This window comes from Bemisia tabaci, chromosome 9, assembly GCF_918797505.1.
Source record: "Bemisia tabaci chromosome 9, PGI_BMITA_v3".
NCBI classification, from domain to species: domain Eukaryota; kingdom Metazoa; phylum Arthropoda; class Insecta; order Hemiptera; family Aleyrodidae; genus Bemisia; species Bemisia tabaci.
In genome coordinates this window covers 33,149,447-33,175,332 of record NC_092801.1, presented here as the reverse complement: position 1 = coordinate 33,175,332, position 25,886 = coordinate 33,149,447, and the positions used below count along the sequence as shown (strand labels likewise).

The 25,886-nt window shown below is 39.5% G+C and overlaps 1 protein-coding gene across 1 annotated transcript; it reads left to right on the top strand.

The window, feature by feature from the left end:
- Positions 1 to 4,161: 4,161 nt before the first annotated feature.
- On the top strand, positions 4,162 to 24,275 carry LOC109030308 (uncharacterized). Its single transcript, XM_072304103.1, has 9 exons — positions 4,162 to 4,282; positions 6,022 to 6,281; positions 7,967 to 8,162; positions 15,784 to 16,115; positions 16,903 to 17,011; positions 18,350 to 18,603; positions 20,660 to 20,753; positions 21,565 to 21,611; positions 23,383 to 24,275. The coding sequence occupies exons 1-9, from the start codon at positions 4,237 to 4,239 to the stop codon at positions 23,488 to 23,490; spliced, it is 1,446 nt and encodes a 481-aa protein (XP_072160204.1). The 5' UTR covers positions 4,162 to 4,236; the 3' UTR covers positions 23,491 to 24,275.
- The last annotated feature ends 1,611 nt before the right edge of the window (positions 24,276 to 25,886 follow it).

Here is a 25,886-nt window from a genome sequence, read left to right as displayed (position 1 = left end):
GCATACGTGTGTTGTCACTGGGGGACTATGCCCCCTAGTGACAACACGTGTATGAATGTCTGGTTAGAGCGAGAGAGACAAATTATATTCGCTTGGTAACGAAAAAACATGGTCGTAAGGAGTAATCATGCTGTCATGACGTCACTAATTAATGAGTCCACTTCGGTAAAAAATATAATTGCAAAAATCAGGAATATCGTGCTAAAGGACGACTGACTGCACATTACTGTAGTGCTGCGGAAAAACGCCGTATGAAACATCAGAAGCTGCCAAATTCCCCCCAATAAAACATATGGCTCTCAGGAATTGATGAACATTCCCCCATCAAATTTTGGGATAATGTGGATAAAATTGCCTACAAAATATTCTAAAAAATCCGCAAGTTTGTATTTTATCAACGGACATTTGACAACACCTAAAGGTCTTACGGCGTTTTCACTTCGCTCGTCAGATCATCTAAGGCGCCGAAAAGTTCCCTTCGCCAAAAGAAAAGGTCTAAATTACAAAAAAATGTCACACGTTTTCTCTCCGAGATCTTACGTTGAAAGCTGCATACAATAAGAGGTACCGAGCTCAACTCTTGAGCGAGATACGATATGACACCCCTTCAGATTCTCGCGTAGGCAATATTGCATTACTTTGGAGTTAAAATAGTTGCATGACAAGAGTCTCTTCCATCTAAACTAATGAACGACCAGACAAGGTCTGAATAAGAAAAAAGCACATATTTTCTCCACAAAATCTTTTGTAAAATACAATTCACACACCGGGAAGCTAGGGTATCAACTCCTACTTGTGATATTAACAATTTAGTGTTTATACGGATCAAATGGAATTTAGATTACACGAATATCGTCATTTGTATTTTTGTCATTTGACGCAAAATAATTCGTCATCTCCTCAAAAATGAACGTAACTACATATAATCAGTGTTGCCAAATTTCCCCTCGGAAATTGCAATTATCAGTGTAAAATCTGGGGAATTTCTGAATGAAAATTTCACTGATTTTTCATTTGGTCTCAAGAAAAAATCAGAATAATCTTGGACACAAGTTGCGCAGGTACTTGTCAAAACTGAAATTGTTTGAATCCATTTTGCAACCTTGGAATGGAATTACGTCGCCTCGTCCGAGAAACGACGAATTGTTAGCGCTCTCAACTTGTTCCGAAGTTGATTTCCAGACTTCCCGTTGTTTGGCTCAAAAAAGCACTATAATTTATAGCTTGGCCAGAGGCCCATTGAATGCTCTCAATTTGACAGAATAGACATGGAAACAGCTTTTTCTGAAAACAACGCTTTTTCAGCTATGAATGTCTAAATGCCACGACGTTTAGGTTCAAGGTAAACTCTACTGAAGGTACGAAAAATTTGTGCCCCCCCCCCCCCCCCAATCCATTCGGCAACAATGGGAAAATAGGCCACTGATTGACGTCACGCAATTTTACCGTCCTTGATGCACAGTTCAAATCGGCTGTTCTACGCGGGAATGTCACGAATCACACGATGCGTTTTTTCACGGCACATTTAATATAACTTAATGAAACTTCCAGTGTTCAATTAAACGGTATCAATTGAACCCCAAAATTTATCAAAAAAAAACTTTGGAAAAAAATCCCCACATTTCGAAACAAAATTAAAAGGACCGAATTCAAAATTGCGTCGGAGCTATGAGCCGTGCAATTGGACGTTGTCATAACTACGCGATTCGGACATTTTTTAAAATTCAAATGCAATCACGAAATGGGCCTTGGTGCAAACTTTTGCTAGAGCAAATATAATAGTTCCATTTCTCAGTCTGTATCTCAAAAATTACGATGAGCGCATTGGCAAAGTTTGAAATGCACTCCTAACTTCACGATCTGCGTAAAAAAATTGCGTTTTTTTTAGCTTCTCACTTCAAAAACGATACTCAGGCATAGGTAAATGTTTCTTTAGAGGTTTCGTTCGTTCCCTCCAATCCCTGTGCACTTGAATACCACACAATATTCAACATGGCCGACACCGATTCGCCAAAACACATGCGCCTGGACGAGATTCTAACCATTCGTTAACAACCCAGCGTGTTTACATTCAATATTTCTTCGCGTTGATAAAAATCCGCGTTGGTTGACCTTGTGCTATGTGCTCGCGATTGCGATTTTCGCGCGGAAGCGTTCGGTATTGCTGTTGCGAAAGGGTTGAATGGAAAACATCTCCTCTTACGGAATGTTCACTTGTGCCGCAGTATCGTCTTGGAGGCGGGAAGCTCAAATGAACGCAAATTTCTTGCGCAGCTTGTGAAGTTAGAAGTGCATTTCAAACTTTGCCAATGCGCTCATCGTGATTTTAGAGACATTTACGGATAGAGACAATTGTTATATTTGCTCTAGCAAAAGTTTGCAACAGGCCAATTGTCTGTGCCTTTCAAAGGGTACACCGTGGGTATGGTTTAACGCCCTTGAGCGGTTGCACAGTAAGATAAAGTAATCAAGAAGTTGTGTTAACATAGGAGGCAGGGTAAATTAATAGTGACGCTCTCCATTAATTCGCCTTTTGGCTAGTTTTTCGTTCGGTAAAATGGACAAAATATATCTGCTAAGTTAACCAAATCTATTAGTAGAAAGTGTCCAAATCCATAAAAACTAAGTATGACAGTTTAGGTTGCCCTACATCTCATAGTATACAAACCAACATGATATCCACTAGCTGATCGCTATCGGTAATCGGGATATAGGAAAATCTAAGCACAGTGGGTCAGGAGGACATTCTCTTACCCTGAAATGCCTCCAAAAGCTTGCGGATTTTGTTGATAGAACCAAGAATTTCTTTAATACAAAAAATCGTCGTGTTTGAGCTAGTTGGAAAGAAATTCAATCAACAGTAACCAATAACACTGACTGCCTATTCTTCAGTAGTTCATGTAACTTTGGTGAGGGCATCAATGATTTTAAATAAAACAAGAAACATAATAGGAAGTCTATATATTATAATTGGTCATTAGATATGTTCTTCGGAATTATTTTATATGGCCGGTCTGATGTATAAAAATGCTAAATCACGTAGAATTATTAATAATAAATGAGTATTATCAATTATACCTATAGAAACAACTACCTACATGATTTTTCCTATGTATGGGAGACTCCCCTATACCCCTCCAATCAATACTCTAGGCGGATTTTTATCATTTAACAATATTAAATTAATTCAGTATTTAAATGAGTATTATAGTTGTGTTTATATTTACATAATATATGCATAGGATCTTTACATTTTATTGACCAAGACCTTTTCAAATTGGTGAAAATTTTTAATTGTGATACCTATCCCAAATTTTTTTTAGACCATCCCTCTATACTCTAATATCGGTTACTAAATTTTCCATCACTCGTAACATTGAAGATTTGATCGTATTCGAAGGTTGTTCGATGTATCGTTTGGCTCAAAACAATAGGGCTTAACTTCAAACAAAAATTGTATGGTTTAAGAGGGAAAAGCCTAAAATGAGAAAATTCCTAACAATTCCACTTTTCATTGGCATGAGAATAAAAAATCCATCACAAGAAACCAGTTCCCTCAGATTACACAATTAACTTTTGAGGCTATGTTACAATAATTGTTACATGTTGAACCAATCGATATCGATACAATCTCGCCTGTTTGATGTATCGAATACGATCCATGTCGATAGCACCCCGATCTCTTGAGTGCATTCGTGCAAAAATTAGACAGACAGTGAAAAAAAACGGCAACCTGACATGTTAAAAACCTATTTTTCACTCGTTGGACGCGTGAGTCTGTAGACAGCTAGAAACATTCGTTTTTTCCAAAATCACGGAAAAAACCCCAGAAAACAATACTTCCTCTACGCGCAATAGGAGCGGGGAAGTAAAAATCTACCGAGCCAAAAATGAAGGACATAAGTACTCGAGCTGCCTCACTGTGCAATTCGTCGCCTACCTGACATAAAGGCGTAACTACACTCTGCAATGAGCCCTGTCTACCATACAATTCAATGCTTTTTCGGGCTCACCTCAATGTGTAGTTACGCTCTTATGTCAGCCAAGCGACGAATTCTTAGTAAAACTAGAAAAACTCCAATGGCAGCGCATGACATAGCAAGCCTGAAAATAGCACACACAGTTCGTTGCCTTTAGTCTTAGTCAACCTGCGACCTGTGAGTCGAGAGGAGTACTCAGTTGTGTTTGTTGCAACCTTAGGCAGCTAGTGGTGAAGGTTATTGAGTATCCTGCAGAATGATGTCCAAAATATTAAATTTATTCCTCATATTGCCTCACTTAGGTATGTAACAAGAATTTTGGTCTTCATTTTGCAATTTTGCAATACAAATATTTCCGGCTCATTTTAGAAATAGTGTGTCGATGCCCTCAATGCGATACCACGTATCACTGTTCGTGACACTGCAAACTTCCTATTTTACTTTACCCTGGTAAAAATTGGCGACAGGAGCTGCGTTTCAAAATACCTTAGCAATTCTAATAGCCGGCTAAAGAAGGCAATAGAAAATCATACAGCTGGCTGTAGAAAGTGGAGCAAATCATATAGCCGGGCAATACGAAGCGATAAAAAAGTATACAGCCGGGCTATAGAACCTATCGCCGGGCTTTACACTTTATCGCCATCGGCTATAAAAGGCTATAAGAAATTGTGTAGAAATTCGTGTGCTTTGGAAATCATTAAGTTTGATACGGAACCACCATAATATTTACAAAACACACATTATATTTTCCTTTAATACGTCGACGGTGAAAGTCGGCAATCACATAACTCGATTTGCGACGTCGCAGACTTCCTATCATACTTTATTCTTTAAACGGAAAACCACTCAACGGTAATTCCTTAAAACTGCCGTGATTTTTCTTCTATGTGCGAGGAAAATTCTGCAAAAACTGCAAGGAATCATGTCCATTTGTTCTCCTTTAAAAAAATAACATAGTTGCGGAGATTTTCAGACACCGCAAACGAGTTATGTGATTGCCGACTTGCACCGTCGACATGTTTTTTTCATCAATTAAAATGAGAATAATCCTTATAGGATGTGCAAACATTTCAAAATCATGAGTTGAAAAACGCTGACTCCGCGAGATTATATATTGGAGCCTAACACAGCGAGCGGCGTGCTGCCAGCGATAAGCGCGCACTAGCGCCTACAAACCTAACAGGGATACTTCACGCATTGCGCAATGCGTGATGTATCCCTGTTAGGTTTGTAGGCGCTAAGGCGCTTTCCGCGCTGGCTGCCCGCGCCCGCCGCGCCGCAGCGTGCCACGGCGCTTGAAGCAACTATTTCACACCAGAAGTATTGCACAGTAACATACGAAATTAAAGGTGCTCCATCATATTAGGACTGGCAGGCATCCATCAAAAGTACGGAACTTTCCGCGCAAAATAAATCAAGATACTACGGCCCAAAAATAGAGCGGTAGTCCAAAAACTTACTAAGTCCTAGCATCCGTAATTAGTAACATTTAGCATTACACTTTATCGCCTGGCTGTTGCTTAATCGCCATCGGCTATAAAAGGCTATAAGAAATTGTGCAGCCGGCTATAGAAGCTATTGAAAATCTAACAGCCGGCTTCAGGTCTATGGTATTTTGAAACACAGATTCTACTGCCAATTTTTATCAGGGTATATTTTCCATGGTAAACAGTCAAAGTGATTTCTCGAAAACTTCCTTGACTTTTCCTCTCTGTTAGCAGAATATTCTATTTTCCAAGCTGTAAAGGTGGACTCTCAGGATAGCGTGGAATATTCCCTCCATTTTGGCCTCAACTTGAGAGCTTTTTGGAGCTTGGGCTTTGATTTCAGAGAAAACCAGTGGCACCATTGTGTTTCTCGTGAACTTCCACTTAAAAGCAAAAGTCAAATCGCAAATTCCTCACACATGCAACATCTCCACTCTTCATAGTATGCGTGTTCTGGTATATCTTTTAATTAATCATTTTTCTTAGATTTTATTTTTAATGAACTTTTGCACCCTGTGCTACAATGCTACATACAGTATCTTTTTCTCGTCTAGTTCGTTCGTCTGACCCGATACCGTCGGATCTGGATCCAATCACTCTTGATTCGTACAGTTGTGACAATCATTGCAACTCCTTGTGGGGCAGGGTGCCCCTGTTCAACATCCCATGGACACGCGGGAGGCGCGACAAAGACGATTGTGTCTGCGGTTTCAACGGCATAGGCTTGGATCAATTTATGACCTACCAATGCGTTCAGCAGTCTATTTGGATGCCGTTCAGGAGCAAGCGAAAAGTAGCCGCAAGAGGAATTCAGGTACCGATGCCCAGTCAAAAATGTCCGTGTTTTGGGTCACATTTTAATGTCAAATTTGGTTGGCTAATAGCTACATAGAACACTGGGGGTTATGTCCCCTGGCCGCTTCGCGGCCCAACCCCCAGAGGGCGCTTCGCGCTCTCTTAGGCCCGCGTCAACAACAGAATGATCAAAAAAAATTGAAAAATCATCATACCCGACTCTCATTTGTCCAATCTCCCTCTTTCCGGGAGCGATTGGTACCAAGCGATTGGTATGGACCAATAAGAATCGAATGAAAAAATCGGCATTTATTTCAAACTGCACGCCAAGACTGAAACAAAATGGAATAGAGGGCTTCGTCGCTTTTGGATGTATAGTATGCAGCAAAGGAGCATACCTTCGATTCACTCTACACCTAGGTACTTATAGACGAAAATTCAACATTTCCCGCTTAATTCAATTTTCCGCCATTTTTTATTGGCGGGAATTTCAAATTTTGCCCCCCTTTCTAAGCTACCTAGTCTACTCTTATAACCTAAAAAACCTCTCAAAAAAACCTGGGTCCTATATCCAAAATCTGATTAGAATGGGTTCATCTAGGGACTATCGCCTGTCGATGACCGCAAAAATCATGGAAATCGGTCCAGGAGAACGCTCAAACGAACTATGACAAAATATAAAAATTTACATTGTTTAAATTGGAGACTTCGCAACATTACCTCGTAATATAAAAAAACTTGGGTCATATTTTCAAAATCTGAATAAAGTGGGCACATTTAGAGATAATTGCCTGTCGATAGTCGCAAAAATCATGAAAATCGGCCCGGTAGAACGCTGGAACTAACAAGGGGAGTCGACGAGTGACGTCCTGGGATTGGGTTCATTTTGCTTGTACATGAAGAAGAGACAGATTTAAGGTTCGCGTATTTTTTTTAGCCGCCACCTCCCAACCGTTTTTGAGAAATCGATTTTTAAAGTTACGATTTTTGCACGCTTCCGCGCGGAGTCTCGGCGAGTCAACTGATTGTAAAACGTTACCAGATATGCAAAAGGAGGTCTCGGAGCTTACAGTATAGATGGTGATTGATTTAAAAAGAAATATTGAGCTACAAGCCTAAAATAAATTAGACAGTAATATTTCAAACTACATAGAGATGAGAAATAATAAAAAAACTTACACGAGACAAAGCAAACACTCAGGAAGACAACTGCATGGTCGTCCCTAGTGTTGTACCAAACAGCACATCTCTTTGATGCCGCAATCAGACGCTAAATTTAGCACCTGAATGTGGAAGTCAACAGTCATCGCTCAACGGCTGAAATTTAGCAAATTCGAGTTATTTTCATCCAGATGTATATCAAATCTACTCGAATAGTTCAGACAAATTCAAATTGGTCCGATGGTTGCTGAGAATGCCTGAATTTTGCGCGTCACGCGCAAAATTCAGGCATCGGGCCGATGACTTCCACATTCAAGCCACATTCAGCGTGTGATTGCGGTGTGAGAGAAAATTGTGCTCATAAGAGCTATTTCCCTCTGGATTGAGACTTTATGCTGATTTTTAACGCACGTTGGCTGCGTCACCAACTTTTTCGGTCTAAATTTTGAATATGCTTGAAAATGCACTTGGGGGACTTGGGAAAATGAGTGCTTCGACTTACAACATTATATTGTTAGTTATTCATTCTCTTTTTATTGCGAGGCGCAAGTTGGCCGGATGGATGCTCGGCAACGATTCGAAGTTTTCAAAGCGGCCAACGGCAGAAGATACGCTTCGCGCGAAGAGGAAACGAGGCGATTCCAGATCTTCCAGCAGAACTTGGCCACGATCGACACGCTCATGGCTCAGCCGCAAGGGTCTGTCACTTTCGGTGTCAACGCATTTTCGGACTATACAAGTGAGTGCGACCTCGTATTACTTCCAAACGGAACTGTGTGCATTAAGACATGACCGTGAGACCCATAAGAATATATCGACGGTGCACGGAGAAAAAAAACCTCGTGCGTGGGACCCGAAGTTTAGGTCATATGGATCTCTGAAGTTTTCGTATTGAGCATCTGTACACTTTAGGTCTAGCTGTCGAGGTTCGGATCACACATCTAAAACTTCAGTTCTTACATCTGAAGTACTTCAGATGTGAGAACCGAAGTTTTTCGGATGTGAGAACCGAGGTTCCTCGGATGTGAAAACCGAAGTACTTCAGATGTAAGAACTGAAGTTTCAGATGTGTGATCCAAACCGTAGCAGCTGGACCTAAAATGTTCAGATGCTCAATCCGAAAACTTCAGAGATCCATATGACCTAAACTTCGGGTCCCGCGCACGAAGTTTTTTTCTCCGTGTGTAAGTCGGCAATCACATAACTCGGTTTGCGACGTCGCAGACTTCCTGTCAAACGTTATTTTTTAAACGGAAAACTACTCAACGAAAATTCTTTAAAAATGTCGTGATTTTTCTTCTGTATGTGAAGAAAATTCTGCAAAAACTTCAAGAAATTATGTGAATTTGATCTCCTCTAAAAAAATATTTTGGAGGCGGAGATTTTCAGACACCGCAAACGAGTTATGTGATTGTCGACTGACACCGTCGATATGCATGATAGGGCTCACTCCCTTTCAATGTATTTGCTCCCTACATCTTCGCATGGAGATTTTGACTGAGCATAGGGGTGGAATCTTCTGTAACGTGGGCGATTCCTTCCACTATGTACATTAAGGTATGAGCCCTGAGATCCATAAGAATACATGCATAACAGGTCTCGCGCCATTATGCACATATTTTCGTTTGGCATAAATACGTCCAACTACTTTCCGACTTTGCAGATTATCTTTCATTGCAACTATTAGAAAAGTGAAACAGTTTGACGTCAGACTGACAAGACTGTTCTTGTTCCAGAAAGCAGTCTACATCAGTCTGAGTGCTCTGACGTCAGAATGAAACAATGACGTTAGTCCGATAACAGATTAAATCTCTCTCTATATCCAGTCAATCTATCAACAGCACGGAGAGCGAGTATATATTAGCAGGGTTGCCACTTTTCCCGAGAACGCTCTAATAGAGGCGTCGGGTGCAGAAACGGCATTCCCTAGTTGCGGTGTCTCAGAATCTCCATGTGCTAATTTTTATTTTAGGGAGGAAACTATTGGGTGAATTTTCTGAAATTTTACGTTTCCGGCTCTCTAAAATCATGAAGAGCAATCAGTAAAAGTAACGACCAATTACGCAATTCGCTTTAATTATAATAATTGAAGCGTCAGTGGAGATTTTAGGAAGCTGCAACCAAGAAATGAACGTATTTCTGCCAAACGGAACTATGTGCATCATGACGCGAGCCCTGTTCTGCCGTGCTAAGCAAGAACGCTGTGAATCCATCAAAATTTTCCCGCGTTTCTTGGAACTTGTTAGGTTCTGAGAACGGACGACAAGCGAAACAAGACCAATCTAGGTAGACGCCATGACAGTTCTCTATTAGTTCTTTCTCGAGAGCCAGCCCCTCTCGGTGAGCTATACAAGTGTTGCCACATACGGCAAACCCAATTTACTCTCATGCTCCCAACAAACAAGACCGATCTAGGTAGACGCCATGACAGTTATCTATTAGTTCTTTCTCGAGAGCCAGCCCCTCTCGGTGAGCTATACAAGTGTTGCCACATACGGCAAACCCAATTTACTCTCATGCTCCCAACAGAACTTAACACTTTACAAAATAAAAACGGTTTTACCCATGCACCTCAAATTTTCAGGTTAAGCTCTTGATAATATTTGCAAAAGAATTCTGTAAAAACATTGTCCCGGGGTACACACGTTTTTCTGCTTTGATACATCGTTTTCGCAAAACTTGAAATGGCGTTTACGGCGTTTTTCCGTTGCGCGGCAGTGTTACCTATGCATGTACTCTTTTGGTTCTCAGGACTCAAGTTTTAATGCACATAGTTTCTTTCGGCAAAAATACGTCCAAATGCCCTCCTGTACCCAGCGCTTCAATTGGACGTATTTCTGTCAAACGGAACTATGTGCATTAAGACATGAGCCCTGACACCCATAAGCATATGTGCATAACAGGGCTCACGTCATAATGCACTTAGTTCCGTTTGATAGAAATACGTCCAATTGCAACTACGCCAACCCTTTTAACGTACAGGGTGAGCGAAAGTCCCTGACCTCCCCTCTAAGGACCCCATTTGGAAAAAAGACACGGAAAAATAAAAAACTGAATCATACACGCACGATGGAACTTGCTCAATGTTGCAGCGCTATTTGATCATTCACAGTTTTTTGAATCATCACTGTTATTTTGTAGCAACGACCAGACAGTGTTGCAAGGTTTGTTCATATGTTATTGCATAGTGGAATTTGTCGGCAAAAGTAATCGAAAAAGTTTTATCGGCAGAAAACCCAAGTTAAACTTAGATTTTGTTTCCCCCCGTTTTACTCCCCTACCTCACCCCGTCCACCGAGCTTCTTAAAATGATTTTATTAGAACAGAGAGTATTTCCGCAAAAGCCTTCATTTTCATAAAATCGCAAAAGTTCGATAGTCAAAGAAAAACTTTATTGTGATGGATTCGTGTAGTGCGTAAACCGCCAATGTCCACCTCTCCAGTCTTGAGTTTTTTTTGGGTCGATAATACTTTTCAGAGTTAACTGCAATCATGGAAGTGCTGTTAGTACTTGATTTAGGGTTTTCCTCATCCCATAACAAGTATTGGCCCCACTTTCATGGTTGTACCAACTGAACTGCATTTTGCAATTTGGAACTATAAATTCTGGCTCATCTGAAAAAACACTTATGTGCATAGGGAAACTAATGGCACATACGTTGTTTTTAAACCGGGCTAGAATTTATAGTTCCAAATTGCAAAATGTAGTCCAACTCTCGAAAAGTACTATCGACTTAAAATAATTGAAAGCTGAAAACATGGATATCAGCGGTTTTCGTACGGCGCGATTCAATTTTAACGTTAGAGTTCAAGTTGAATGTAAAAAATACAATATTTAAACATTCATAAGATTAACATTCAATATTTTTATACTCGCAACAAAAAACATGATCGAAGATTTATAACGTTGCAAACGAATATGCGCATTTTGCGACTTTACCCAACAATATGGGGCCCTCCTAGGAATAGAAGTTGGTTGAAAAAAGAACATGAATACGGCCCCAAGTGATTTCAATGGAAAACACGAGCTTTGCACGCCGCACATGCATCAATTTGTCCGCATCTACAAATAATTTTTTTTACCTATTTGGCTCACGTCATATCCTGACAAGTGTTCTGTGAAACACAAAAAACGACGTAAGGACATTTCGATGTTGTCCAATGTTTTTCCGATTGGACACGGATTCTTGGGAAAACTATGCATAATTTTCTCCAACTTCCTTCTCAGAGATGATTTTTGTATCGCAAGAAGTTTGGCAACATTCGAATATTCATGCGACGTTTATTTTCAATATGTCAGTTTTTTTAACGTGAGTGCTAACATTGAGCTACCATGATGTCAGGATCGGAGAGGATATTTTTAGCGTGAATTTTTTACTTTTTCCGAAAGTATGGACTTTGACCCCATTAGGATGGCGCACTTGCATTTCCAAAAAAAAAAAATAAGGATGGTTACAAACGCAAGGTTGCCAATGTGCGAAGCACTTCAAACAGCAGCCATTCTTGTCGGCTGAAGCGCGGCGAATATTAAACGAATCCCAGGATGCAACTATTCGCACTCAAAGGAAGTCCATGTTGCATACGCAGGGAAGTGAAGGAGTTTTGAATTTCCAAGCACTCACAGCCACAGCTTCACCGATGCGATGTGGTAAGAATCCAAAAAGACAGAACACCTTCAATTCTTTGCTTATACTACCAGGACATCCCTTCAGTACGAATAGTTGTATACAGTTGTGTACAGTTGTAATGTGGGCAGCTCCTCGAGCAGTAAGATAAGTTTTTACCGGTTTGTAATCATTCAAATTGGTAGGATACGTCTCCAAAGCTCCCTGATGGTCTTTGGGAAGATAGGGCGCCGTAAAAGTGGCTGTTACGGATGTAGATATGTAGAAAACGGCAAAGAAGATGTTGCATGTGTGAGGAATTTGCGATTTGACTGTTGATTCTTATGTAAAAGTTCGCGAGAAACACGATGGTGCCACTGGTTTTCCCTGAAATCAGCTGCCAAGCTCAAAAAATGCTCTCAAAGTTGAGTACCGTAATGGAGGGGACATCCCACGCTGTCCTGAGAGTCCACCTCTACATCAAGACAAACTCTTCATGCAAAGATACGGAGAAAATACATTGACAGGGCTCCCACTTTATTTGAGGACTCTAAAACTGAAAACACGGCAACCCTGCTAATGTATTTGCTCCTGTATTTCCTGCTGTAATGTATTTGTAATCTTTGCATGGAGAGTTTGTCTTGATGTAGACGTGGACTCTCAAGATAGCGTGGGATATCCTCTCCATTTCAGCCTCAACTTTGAGAGCGGTCTTTGAGCTTGGGAGTTGATTTCAGAGATAATCAGTGGGGCCATCGTGTTTCTCGCGAACTTTTACATGAGAATCAATAGTCAAATCTCAAATTCCTCACACATGTGCAACATCTCCATTATCTCTGATGTCATTCGATTCAGATACATCTTACCAAAAAAGGCCCTTTCTTGAGACCCAAGCAACCTTCATGCGAAAGCGTCGTTCCCCAGACAAGAAGATAGTTATAAAAACTTTCCCGATGAGTCCCGAGAACTTTTCCATTCCCGGTACTTGACTTTCTCGGAGAACTTTCATCCTTATCCTCTCTTTTCTCACCTTCCAAAAAGTCCCTATTTTCGTCCGTTATTTCTTTCATTTTTAAATAGTTAATTTACAACAGAAAAGCAAAGCATAATTAGACCTTACGGGCCTTTGATTATTTTCCGTTGACATTGAAGTTCACTATGCCCAGTGGTTTATTTCAAGTAATTATTTAAGAAGTAAGTAAGTATTAAGAAGAAGAAGGAGAAAGGAGAGGGAAAGAAAAAGGGAAGAAAAAAATGGGTGCAATTATATCGAGCTGCTTGGAAGACAAGCTCATGAGAGCAGTTTTAGAAACAAATGAGATATTTATGATTTCAACCAAAAATATATTCCCTAAAATATATTCTGCGAAAATGCTTGTCTAAAATTCAATTTATGAGCACCAAGATATGGATTTGAACCTTTTTGCCACCATAAAGGCTCCATGTAATGTTGAAACTTCAAAAATTTTTTTCCTGAAATAGTAAAAACTGCATATACACTCATTGTCCTCCAAAACCCTCAGTTTAGGATTGAAGTTTACATATAATTTCGCCCATGACGTCAGAATAGATATAATGAGGAGCATCGAGTGGCCTCTCTGGCTGCAGTTGGATACTTTTATTTTCGGCGATTCATCACTTCCTAATCGAAAATTTTAAAGGTGCAACAGTCATCACCCTTTTTTCAAACTGTTGACCTACCTGGCATGGCAAATGAAGCGAAAGTATGTTCTACCTCTGTTCAAGCACTCAAAATCGACCAATCGCTCAGTCATGTCCTTTCAATCTTTGCGAGAAGTTTGAAACAGAGTTGAAACTCTGCAATATTCGCTTTTCATTGGTCCGCGATTTCGCTTGGGGTACATGTGCTAAATTTTTTCTCAACATGAATGATTCAGCTGTTTGTCAGTTCGCCTTCAACTCTGTCAGCAGCAATTGTTGTTGCGAATATGTTGTGTGTGCTGATTTTATTCATTACATACTCGACTCTCTGAAGGCGTTCCATGTGCGCAAATAGCGCACTCTGTTGGAGAACAAAGGATACGGATTAAGCATTTATTTGATATTCATTTCTATTGTTCTCCAACAGAATGCGTTATTTGCGCTTACGAAACGCCTTCAGAGAGTTGAGTATGTAATCAGCTGAAAATAGCACGCACAACATATTCGTAACAACATTTGCTGCAGACGCAGTTGAAGGACGCAGCCGTATAGTTCACGTTGAAAACCATTTTAGCTCTTAAATTAGTATTGTTCCTGAAGGAGTGTTGTATTTTACGTTCTTTTGACAGGAGATTCTCGAAAAAGTTTTCATGAAGTCTTAAAGCAGTTTTAATGAAAAATAAAATATACCGCGCCAAAAAAATGTCGAGTCTAACTTTCTGGTTTTTCAGAGACTGAAACAGCGCCGAAACAACTGCGCTTTTTGTCAGTTTTGGGTGGTTGCGTTAGAAGAACCTACCTTGGTGTTTGCGGTCAAGGGGGTTTTCAGGAAGTTCTCAAAATAACATTATAAAAAGGGCATTTTTTGCCAACCTTAAGTCGAAAACAGCATTATAACCTAGAAAGGGATTACATTGATTTACCATCACAAAAAATACAAGATACGGAAGAAAAAATTAAGGTTTCTAAATTGCAAGTAGAAGCTTTAAACTGTCCGCTCGTTCAAAGACTATGATCAAAAGTGTCAGCATTGAAAAATAATACCTATATACGTTTGGCAAGTAACTGGAACACGGTTTCACGCACATTTTCTTCCTCTAACACTAAGGTCTACCCATTGGTGCTGTGCCTAGGTACTATATCTAAGGTAGTATATGAGTAATACTACTCATATGGGCATTGTAATACCAGAATACCCATATGGGGAGAGTAAAGACATGTCGAAATATCAGAGACAAAAGACCCCACACTGGCTTCTTGGCGACTGGTGGAAACTTTTACGTAGGGTATTTAACACTACCTAATGGACAAGTAAAAGGGAGCAATAGCCATCACCCTTCTTTCGGCTTTTGACCTACCAACTCTACCAGGTGGATGATGAGCTTTGGGCTACGGCATGAGCAAAACTTCGGTTTGTTTCCGTTGCTCAATCCAACACGTCGCTCAACATCCACCTAGTAGGTAGATGAACCGTCGAATGTTGGAGTCCTGCAGCCTGATTGTTGAAACATTAAAAAGTTCTGTCGGCAAGACAAGACAGGACATAGCCCTATCTGCGCCGTGGAATACATCAATTGGACTGCACTTTGCAATTTGGAACTTTAAATTCTGGCTCTTCAGGAAAAACACTTATGTGCATAGGGAAACTAATGGCACATACGTTGTTTTTAAACCGGGCTAGAATTTACAGTTCCAAATTGCAAAATGCAGTAGTCCGATTTTCGATTCTTGTCGTGCCGACTTAAATTTCAACAATCAGGCCTCTGAGAGCAAAAGCTTCCACCATTGCCAATGTAGCAATGAAGGGTCTCTCTGCCGTTGGAAAAAAACACATTGGATCCAGAGTCCAGCCTCTTGAAAACATTGGCAAGAAAAATTACTCTTGATTCAATCAAATTTATAAGCTTAAATCAAGAGGAAATCCGCTCAAATTAAGAGGCTTGGTTCTTGCTTTAAGCGAAAATCCGATTGAATCAAGATTATTTTTTCTTGTCGATGTTTTTAAGAGTCTGGACTCTAGATCCAATGTGTCCATGTGTGTGTGTTTTTCCCAGTGTATGCCAGAATAACAATGAGCTTGAAACTCTAATGTAGGCGAGGAGTTCAACGCACTCATTGGGGCGGTTAAAATAAACCCAAAAAGACCCGAAGGAAGCACCAGTCTGCGGCCGCGGATGTTGGGGGGTTGGACAGGGTCCGGATCTACAAGCCGTTCTGGTAGGAGGAAGAAGAATGAAAGGAGTCGCTCTACGTCACCGCGCAGGGTGGAGCGCCACCCTAGCTTCGAGGATCGGAGTGGTTCTCTGCCCCCCTCGTGGAGACCGGCCCCCTACGAGACTTTGCACTACTACGGCCGCGAACCTGAGGGTCCCATCGTCAAGGATTGGCGTGTTCCTGCTCACCTGTATCCACCGGTTGAATCTCAAGTCAGTTTCGGTTTTATTACACTTTCTTCTTCGTAGACATCGAGGAAAAAAATTTTAAACAAATAAATAAAAAAATTAAAAATAAAAAACAACAACAAAAATATAATAAAAACAAAAAATAAAAAAATACAATTACAAAATAAATGAATAAACACAAATAAAAAACAATAAAATATATAAATTAAAAAGCAATAAAAATATTTAAAAAAATAAAGTTAAAAAAAATCAGAAAAGATCTTTACTTTTCATGATCCAGTTGCGCTATGGTCAATATAAATTGGATTTCATTTTGCAATAAGGAACAGCTATCTCTGGTTCTCCCATAAAAGCACATATCTGCATAGGGAAGACAATGGCATGCATGTTGTTTCTAAAATGGGCCAGAATTAGTGGCTCCTTATTGCAAAATCTAATGCAATTAAAAATCAATAAAGAAATAAAGTTAAAAAAAAATAAAAAAATCTTCACTTTTCATGGTCCAGTTGCGCAGTGATCATAGAATCGTGTTTTAATGGTTTTCGCTGATACGAACTTACATTATCAAACCTATAACGCAATAATGATTCCAGCAAATTGGCAACATTGATTGCTCTTCAATATAACTTATGGAAATAAATCGATTCTTAGAGGGGTCAGGTGTTCCGACAGGAATCGATCATTTAGCATGAGTTGAAATGGAATTATTCCGATGTTGCTAAATTACTGAATCCACCTCTGCTATGACGTTAGAGGGTCTCCGTATATTACGTGCATAAATAAAGAAATACATTATTAATTCTAATTTCAGACCGCACATGGAAGAGAATGCGGCGCATGTTGGGCTTTCACGACAGCCGCTGTTGTTGAGATCCTCATGGCTAGAACACAAGGAAGGGTCACAATGCTCTCAAAACAAGGTAAGGCCACAAAACCATGCGCAATAGGTATTAGGTGAAAATGAATAGGTAAGTCCACAAAACCATGCACCATAGATATTAGGTGAAAATGCATACATTTTACCTTAAAAGAGGTTATTTTGGCAAAAATCATTCTTTGAAGAAATATTGAATAGAATTTTGCTGCATAGCATTACAACGTTTCTGAACTGCGATATTTTTACCTCAAAAGTTGAATAGATTGACTCCCAAAATTCCTTTCAATCCATGTAAGAGGCCACCGTAAAAAAAAACGCTGATAATTAGACCAAGTTAAGCAAAAAGGAACCAAGCCACATCAGCTATTGGCAAATTTAACTGGAAATTGTAATTGCTTACAATAGAACGTTTGTGCGGATTATTTTGAACATTTTCAAAAATTTGCTTCGTACTACGCAGACAATTCCATTAAATCAGCACAAAAATCCGCACGACTGTTTTTGTGTAAAAAATTAAGTTGCCCAGTTTTTGGAAATAGCTGATATGGCTTGGTTCCTTTTTGCTTAACGCGATTCAGTTCAAACTTGGATGATCGAGACTCTTCTGTGCACCCATTCGTACATTATTTAGTCATTTTCTCTGCGAGGGAACGTACTCCATTCCAAAGTTGCATAGTTGACTTAAAATATTCGAATTTTTACAAGGAAATACCCGTGCAAAGTTTGTCCAATGGAGATGTTGCATGTGTGAGGGATTTGAGATTCGACCATTGATCCTTATGTAAAAGTTCGCGAGAAACACGATGGTGCCACTGGTTTTCTCTGAAATCATCTCCCAAGCTCAAAAAAAGCTCTCAAAGTGAGGCCTAAATAGAGGGGATATCCCACCCTACCCTGAGAGCCCACCTCTACATCAAGACGAACTCTCCATGCAAAGATAGGGAGCAAATACATTAGCAGGGTTGTCGTGTTTTCAGTTTTGGAGTCCCCAAATAAAGTGGCAACCCTGCTAATGTATTTGCTCCCTATCTTTGCATGGAGAGTTTGTTTTGATGTATAGGTGGACTCTCAGAGTAGGGTGGGATATCCCCTCCATTCAGCCTCAACTTGAGAGTTTTTTTTGAGCTTGGGAGATGATTTCAGAGAAAACCAGTGGCATCATCGTGTTTCTCGCGAACTTTTACATAAGAAACAACAGTCAAACCGCAAATCCCTCACACATGCAACATCTCCATTGCATGCGATCAGAAGATGTAATTTTCAAACAGATATGTCCAAGATTCTCCTGGTAAAAATGCGATTTGCGAGGGGCAATTTGACAACATTGAAATGTAGATACGTTCTTTCGTAAGGGAACCGAAGAATTTGGGGAATGTTGTAGCTCTAGTCGATTGCGTCCCTGAAAACCATGGCTGCGAAAGTGGAGACGTCGAGGACGCGCTGTGGTACGTGCAAGGAACTGGGGTGCCCAAAGCGGACGATTATCCTTACCAGGCAAGGACCGGCGTTTGTAGAAACACTGTGCAACCTTACGCGAAGATTGCTCAATTTGCACCCGTGCGGAGCAACAGTTTGGAGGCTCATCTAGAGCGCAGTCCACTCACAACACTCATGTTCTTTCCTCCGATACTCCAAGTAAGAGAAAAATGAATGGAAGGGGTTTGGAAGACAAGGCGCATATGAGGCCTTATATGTAACAATGGCGGATGTGAAAAATTACCTTCTCGAAACACGCTTAAAAAACTGTTCTCTTCACACACAAATTTGATATGTTTGGCTCTGGCATAATGTACAGATCTCGAAGATCACATCTCAAGTATTTTCTTAAAATTTTCTCGATGCCAAATCAGTTTCTTGAATGTGTTTCGAAAAGGTAATTTTTCACATCCGCCATTGTTACTTATAAGTCCTTATGTATATGCAGTTCTTGCTATTCCGAGTTATACACGTTTGAAGTTTCAAAATTATATGGATCCGTATGGCGGAAAGAAAGTTCAAACTGACTTTTTGATGTTTAAAAATTGGATTTTTGGAATGAATTTTTCACAGCTCGTGAATTAAGATTAGTTTAACTTGAAATCATAAATACCTCGATTTCTTCAAAATCTGCATTTATGCGCCTTGTCCTCCAAACCCCTCAATTGTTCGATTTGAAAAAGCCAAAACTCTGAAAAAATGAACATTCCCTTTTGTCATAATGACAAGTAACTTCGTGTGGGGGCGCCATAAGTCAAATTGTGATAAAAGAATTTTAAATATTTTTCTTTCTCACAGTCAGAAAAGTTACAGATTACACACGGAGGGAAATTTCAACACAAAAGTTTGGTCAATACGGGAAGTAAAACACAAATTAACCCTGGACTTCAGTTGACGATTTAAAGAGAAAATGCCAGCTAGTTTTCTTGAAGAAATGTAATGAAGAAAAGAGTGATGAGTACGAACGGCGTAATCAGAGGAATGCATTTTCCGGATCTCCCCTGGTTCTCTGCCCTAAATTCGCCGTAAATAGTACGACTTACTACATTAATTAAAAGTAACACGATAATTCAAATATTTTTATCAGCATGCATCTGTTATTTTTCTCCATTTTTCGATTTTTTACAAAAAAAAGTGCAAGGAAACGATGGGCACAATTGGACTACATTTTGCAATTTGGACTGATACTTCCACCTTACATTAGAAACAACGTACGAACGTTAGTATTTCTATGCAGATAAGTGCATTTAGAAATGAGTCAATAACTGTCGGTCCTAAGTTAATTGCAAAGTAAAGTCCAATTTTCGTTGGGTGTATTTCGAATGTCATCTTTTATACAGTAAATGAATATGGCGGAAAACACCCAACTTGATACTAATCCACATTGTCGGAAATTTCAGATTGGAGGACGTTTCAATCCGAAATCTATGCGTCCCTCAGAAAACCCGAACAATACGCGAGCGGCGGCATGCTGCCAGCGCGATACGCGCACTAGCGCCTACAAACCTAAGGGGATGCTACACATTATGCGCGATGCTTGAAGTATCCCCTTAGGTTTGTAGGCGTCAATGCGCGCATCGCGCTAGCCAGCCGGCCGCCCGCCGCGCGCCGCAGCTTACCACGACGCCTCAAAGCATCTATTTCAAAACAGAGGCGTTGTACACTATCATACGACATTGAAGGCGCTCCAACATATTAAGAATGACAGGCATCCTTTATGAGTACGGAGCTTTCCTCGCAAAATAAATCAAGATACTACGGCGCAGAAAGAGTGTTAGTCCAAAAACTCAATAAAGTCCTAGCATCCGTATTTAATAAAGTTTAGCATAATTTTTGAATTTCAATAGATAAAAAGTGACTTGATCTAGGTAGAAACATTCTTGAGTTTGTCGTCAAGAAGATTTCATTTTGAATCAAGAATAAAATAGCTGAGTCCTGTTTCCTGAAAAATTAAACGAAAAGAAACCGAGACACATTTTGGAGGAGCAACGAGTTATGAATAATTTTAAGTTAAAGTATTCGCACTTTGGTGAATTTCAAAGTGGGGAATAAATACTTTGAATGTGGAAAGCGGCGTTTCGTGTAACTCAAAGATCAAGTTTCATATAGAAATTAATCTTCTACCCGCCTTTTTTTGCTTCGATCTTAAAGTGACTTGGTTTCTTTCTGTACTAGATGCATGCGCGGTTTTAGCGAAACTTTTTTTTGGTTTCAGCACTACGTCTCAGGAGTATTCGATTCACCCTATTGCGGCATCAACAATATAGAGGATACAAATCACGCTGTTGTTATCGTTGGCCATTACAGAGGTTATTCTTAATGCAACCTTTTATTCCTTTATTTCAGAGAAGTTAATCGTAAAATATTAACTTAGTCAAAAAAAAAAAAAAGCGCCAAGTCTGTTAAACGTGACAAACTCAAATTCGAAACCTCGAAGGCAAAAACCCTAATTCGCAACGATAGACATGAGCTCTAAATAGTTTTCTCTGTTGCAATGAGAGACATTGGCGGATCCAGCAAATCGGCAACATTGTTTTCTCTCCATTTAAGCCTATGTAAATGTATCGATTCTTGGAGGTGCCAGGAGCTCGGACAAGAATCGATTATCCAACATAAGTTTAAATGAAGATAATCCGGTGTTGTCACATTTCTGCAACACTAAACGGGCTGAATTGATCAGGAAGGACCCAATTCCTCTTTTTAGGGGAGATAAGTTCGATGTAGTTTGAGTGCAGCTGGCCACAAATTACCTTTTGTTACATTTTCGAAGTCTAAAAATTAATTTTAGATGTGGATAATGGCATTAAATTGCATCTCTATCATGGAGTCTTGAAGAGAGATACGACTTCAAAGCTCTTTTTCAAGGTTCCATCTAGATGTGACTTGGATTCTCTTTGTTTGAATTGATCCAGAGGAGGTATCATTCAAAGAAGAAAAAAACCTTTATTGAGTAAAATGACAAATGGCGTGAATTTAATCCAGAATGATTTCCCAGCAAGTGAGCGAAGGCCCATGATACCAGTCATTAAAATAGAGAGCACTTTTAACAAACGGTAACGCTCATATAAATATCCTGGACGATAGAAAATTAAAATGTTCCTTTAATTTCTGGTATTTCAGATGCGTGGATTCTTCGCAATAGTGCAGGCAGCCAGTGGGGTTTGAACGTAAAAACTTTTTTAATTAATATCTAAATATAATAATGGATGAGTTATACCGAGAAAAAATTCTGTAATAGAGTAATGATGACTCAGAAGGATACAGAGCTTACACGGAAAAAATCGCATGGTCGTCAGAACCCGCGGCTGGTCAAAAATACGTCAGCTACCGTGCGGTAGATACAATAACTACCGCGGTAGAGGGCACAACTAACCTATAAGTTATCGCAACTATAGCTGGCGCATTTTTAACCAGCCACTAGTTGGGACTACTATCCTAGTTTTTCCGTGTACTTTGATTGTTACTTACACGCAATCGAAATATTCGCTTTACTCTACCGAGTTAGTCCATCCATCGAGCCAAATTTCAGAAAACTGGTTCCATCTACCAAATAGTTCGGTTATGAAAATGGATAATTCGGTTATGTACCTAACAAAAATAGGTTCTGTATCACCTGGATATTTCGGTTTTCGAACTCCACGCCAGAGACTAATTGAATTGCATTTTGCAAAAAGGAACCAAGAGCATTCCAATGACACTAAAATTGTGCAACTTTGTTTGGCTTCTAAATTTAAACAGATTATCTAAACAAATTTTATCTTTACTCTCAATAAACTATAACTTCGAGACAAAAGTTACCTTGGTAAATTTAATTTTTTACATAATTTCAGTGATTGTTTTAGAGGATTGTAAGGTACACAATCTTAGCAACGTTGGAATGCCCTTGGTTCTATTTTACGAAAGGCAATCCAATTACTCCGTAATTCTTCAATTTTTTAGACCTGCGAGCATGGTCCGGGCTGATCTCAGTTACATGCACCGTATGCACCAAGTGGACTACATACATGTGAACCATGTGTAAAATGACGGGCTTTCCAATATCGACGGTGAAACTAACAAACCACCTATATCTCGTTCGCTATGATTAAAAATCTCCGCTCCCATTATATTTTTTTGAGGGAAAACAAATCGATATTATTTCTTGGAATTTTCAGTGAGTTTTCTTCCCACAGAGAGGAAAAAAACATGGAAGTTTTCGAGAATTGGCGTTGAGTAGTTTTCCCTTTAAAAAATAAAGTATGACAGGAGGTCTACAACGTCGCAAACCGAAGATACGTGGTCACTCAGAGTCACCTTGCGTGGGCCATGGTCTACTTCAAGTAGGAGACCCAACTCCAGTAATACAGGATGTCCCAGGATCAAGTACGAATATTGAAGGAGTCGATTCTGTGGGACAAAAAAAGATGTTTTTGAGGTATATAGCCTTTTCCCAAAAACGCTTGCCCTGGGGGCCACGGCCCCAACGTTGGAGGGAAAAAAATCGTCCATTCAACATTGCGGCGATGTTTATCAACCAACATTAATAAAAATTGGTGAATGGGGGTAATTTTTAGCGCTCTTGTCATTATTTTGACCTCAAAGAAGGGAAAAACTCATTTTGAGGCGGGTTCTGGAGGGATATCGAACCTAAAAGTGGCCAAAATTTATGTTTCTAGCGACAAAATTGATTTTCAACGGCACCAATAGATTTAGCTTTGAAAAATATTGTGATAATGTATTTTGCGTTTATTTGGTATGACCTATCATTTTCGAGAAAATATGGTATAATAGGGGATAATGGGGTCCCAAGGGAAAGCGTTTATGGAAAAAAACTTATACTACAAAAACGTCTTCTTTTGACCCAAAGAATCGACTACTCCAATATTCGTACTTAATCTTGGGACACCCTGCACATCGAAGTTTTGAACCTTCTCTACTCAGAAACTGAATTTGCCACAGGGTCACTTTCTGGTCAAAAAAGGAAGATGCGGAATAGGTTTGTCAAGTTTTGAAGTACACACGCCGTATCATGTGTTACGCACGCCGAAGAGGAAATTTGGTTCCTGAATCCCACGAGTGGATGCATGGCGATGCATTACTTCCTCAGGCCGCTTTGGTAAAAAAAAAATGAGGGAGACTATCTTTCAGCATATAATTACTCGATTTTGAGCCAAAACTGCATTTAAGTTTGTTTAAATATAATTTTTATTACTGTGTTATTACATAATCCACATTCTTGTATTCATTCATTTTTTACCGTGCGATTTAAGTAGTTTTATACTAATCGAAAATTTCGCACAATAAACTGGAATTTTCTTGAAAAAATTGCTAGTTCTATCTGTGGCGGAGGAAATACGTAAATGAAATCATTGACTGTTTTTTCCGATGTATAAGATTATTTACCGCTTATTTTGAACTCTCACAAAGCGGTAAGATTGAATCGAACGATTTTTCGGCAAACTGAGAAATAAATGCTAAATAAGTTGCCTGTTTGAAAGTGCAATCCTATTAGAAAACCTACAACACGGACAGGCCCTTTAAAAAGGCCACTCAATTGCTCATGCTCATTGATGAATCCTTGCACGAGGAGAGAACAAATTTGAGTGTTTCAGAGTGCCTTCAATCTATCTGCTAGGCAATTTTGCTTGCGTAAGTGTTAAAATAGTGATCGCTAGCATTTGCACTCATCGGCGCCACGTCCAAGTGATTAAACCTATGTTTCGCACGAAATATTAAGTCGCATTGTAAGAAGAGTTCCAACCTCTCGAATCTCTTGAAACTTATTAAATATACACCAAAAAAATGTATTTCCTAAAAACTATCAATAAAACACAGTTTTAAGAACGAAATCTATTCTTTACAAGGCATGCAGACTGCCTCACCTAAAACTGGATATTTGCGATGGAATTCAATGAACAGAGCTGCCAACTCACTTTTCAAGCAAGTCAGACTTGCTTTGCATGTATGTTTTTAAAGAGAGCTGCGTGGCATCAAATAAATATAACTGCAGGAAATTCAAGGCTCTCAACCAAAGACATAAAGAAGCACTGCAAAAATGACTTCTAGAGCTTCTTTTCAATCATCTACTATTGGCTAGAGGAGAATCGGGACAAGTTTGAATTCATTTAGGCGGGAACTAATAAATAAAATTGCGGAACAAAGTATTTTAGATTGCATTCAGGCACTCATTTTAACAGATTAGTTTCAGTCCGTCGTCGACGATTAATTTCATTTGAGTAACGTTGATCTAGACTGTAACGGTGTTTGAACCTGCAGACCATGAGCAGAAGCAAACTATGTGAGATTACTGTTACCGAGCAAAATAGGTGTATTATATTAGGACGCAGACCGAACTTTCTTAGTATATTCGTTTTAGGAATTTTATACGTTTCAAAGAAGAAATGTCAAGAGGACAAGTTCAATCAAATTTCCATTTGCCGCCATGGATTCCGCGCTATTTACACACACACAAGCGCGCACGAACTAGCTTCATTTTCGTGCTTTTAGATACGAGCGCTCCGTCTTTATGTCTTTGCTCTCAAAGGTTTTGCTTTGCAACAGAGTCTTAGGTGGTTTTCATAAGTACTTTCACTATTGTCGATTTCATTTTAAAATCACTAGTATTCCTACCTAACATAATGTTACCGGCCTTAAATGTTTACATGTTGCACATTTTTTTCACAACTGGACGTATTTCGACGCAGAGTCAGTTGTCGAGAGTTATTCGGCTCCATGTTGAGAAAATGAAGCGAGAGAAAAATTGAGGCAAAGCTTCACTTTGTTGGACTGTTTTCTGCTTAATAGAACAACGCTTTCAAAATCGCGTATTTGCTTCGATATTGCGGTGATTATAGCGTAATTTCCCTTTTTTTTTTGTACAAAATCGCTGCGGAAATCGCACATTTTCCGCGATACTAAGATGAAACGCGCGTAATTTCGTTTGATTTAAAGAGTCCGCTGAAAATATCGCATATTTATTATGATATTGAAATGGAACTTGCGTAACCTCTCACTTTGTCACACGTGGAAATCATCTGAGCAACTATTCGAACTCCAGAGTAGGTATGTGGTATCACGCAAAATTGAAGGAGAATCTTAGCTCTCAGCTAATCTCAAGTACTGATGCTCATGAATATTATTGGGCGCTCATTGGTAAAAAAATAAGAGTATTTTCTGCGGTGTCCAGGAGAAAATCGTTTGATCTAACATGATCTTAATCCACTGCTAGATAAGTTGCGTTTTTGCCTCGGTATTGAGGTGAATTACGAGTAGTTTTTAATTTGTTTCCATGTGTGTTGGAAAATTTGCGGAAGTACCGCGATATTGAGGTGAATTACGCGTAAACTTCAATGATTATACATAACCTCAAACCCACACTGAAAAAGAACTATGGCTTATAAACCAATTAGTGGTTCATATATCATCATATCACCATACATCATATCATCACTAATAGTAGTAAA

Excerpts from the sequence above, each read along its gene's own strand:
- LOC109030308 (XM_072304103.1), top strand. The coding sequence starts at position 4,237 with ATGATGTCCAAAATATTAAATTTATTCCTCATATTGCCTCACTTAG. Across the intron at positions 4,283-6,021 it reads CCTCATATTGCCTCACTTAG|TTCGTTCGTCTGACCCGATA; the intron begins GTATGTAACAAG and ends TTTCTCGTCTAG. Across the intron at positions 6,282-7,966 it reads TAGCCGCAAGAGGAATTCAG|GCGCAAGTTGGCCGGATGGA; the intron begins GTACCGATGCCC and ends TTTTATTGCGAG.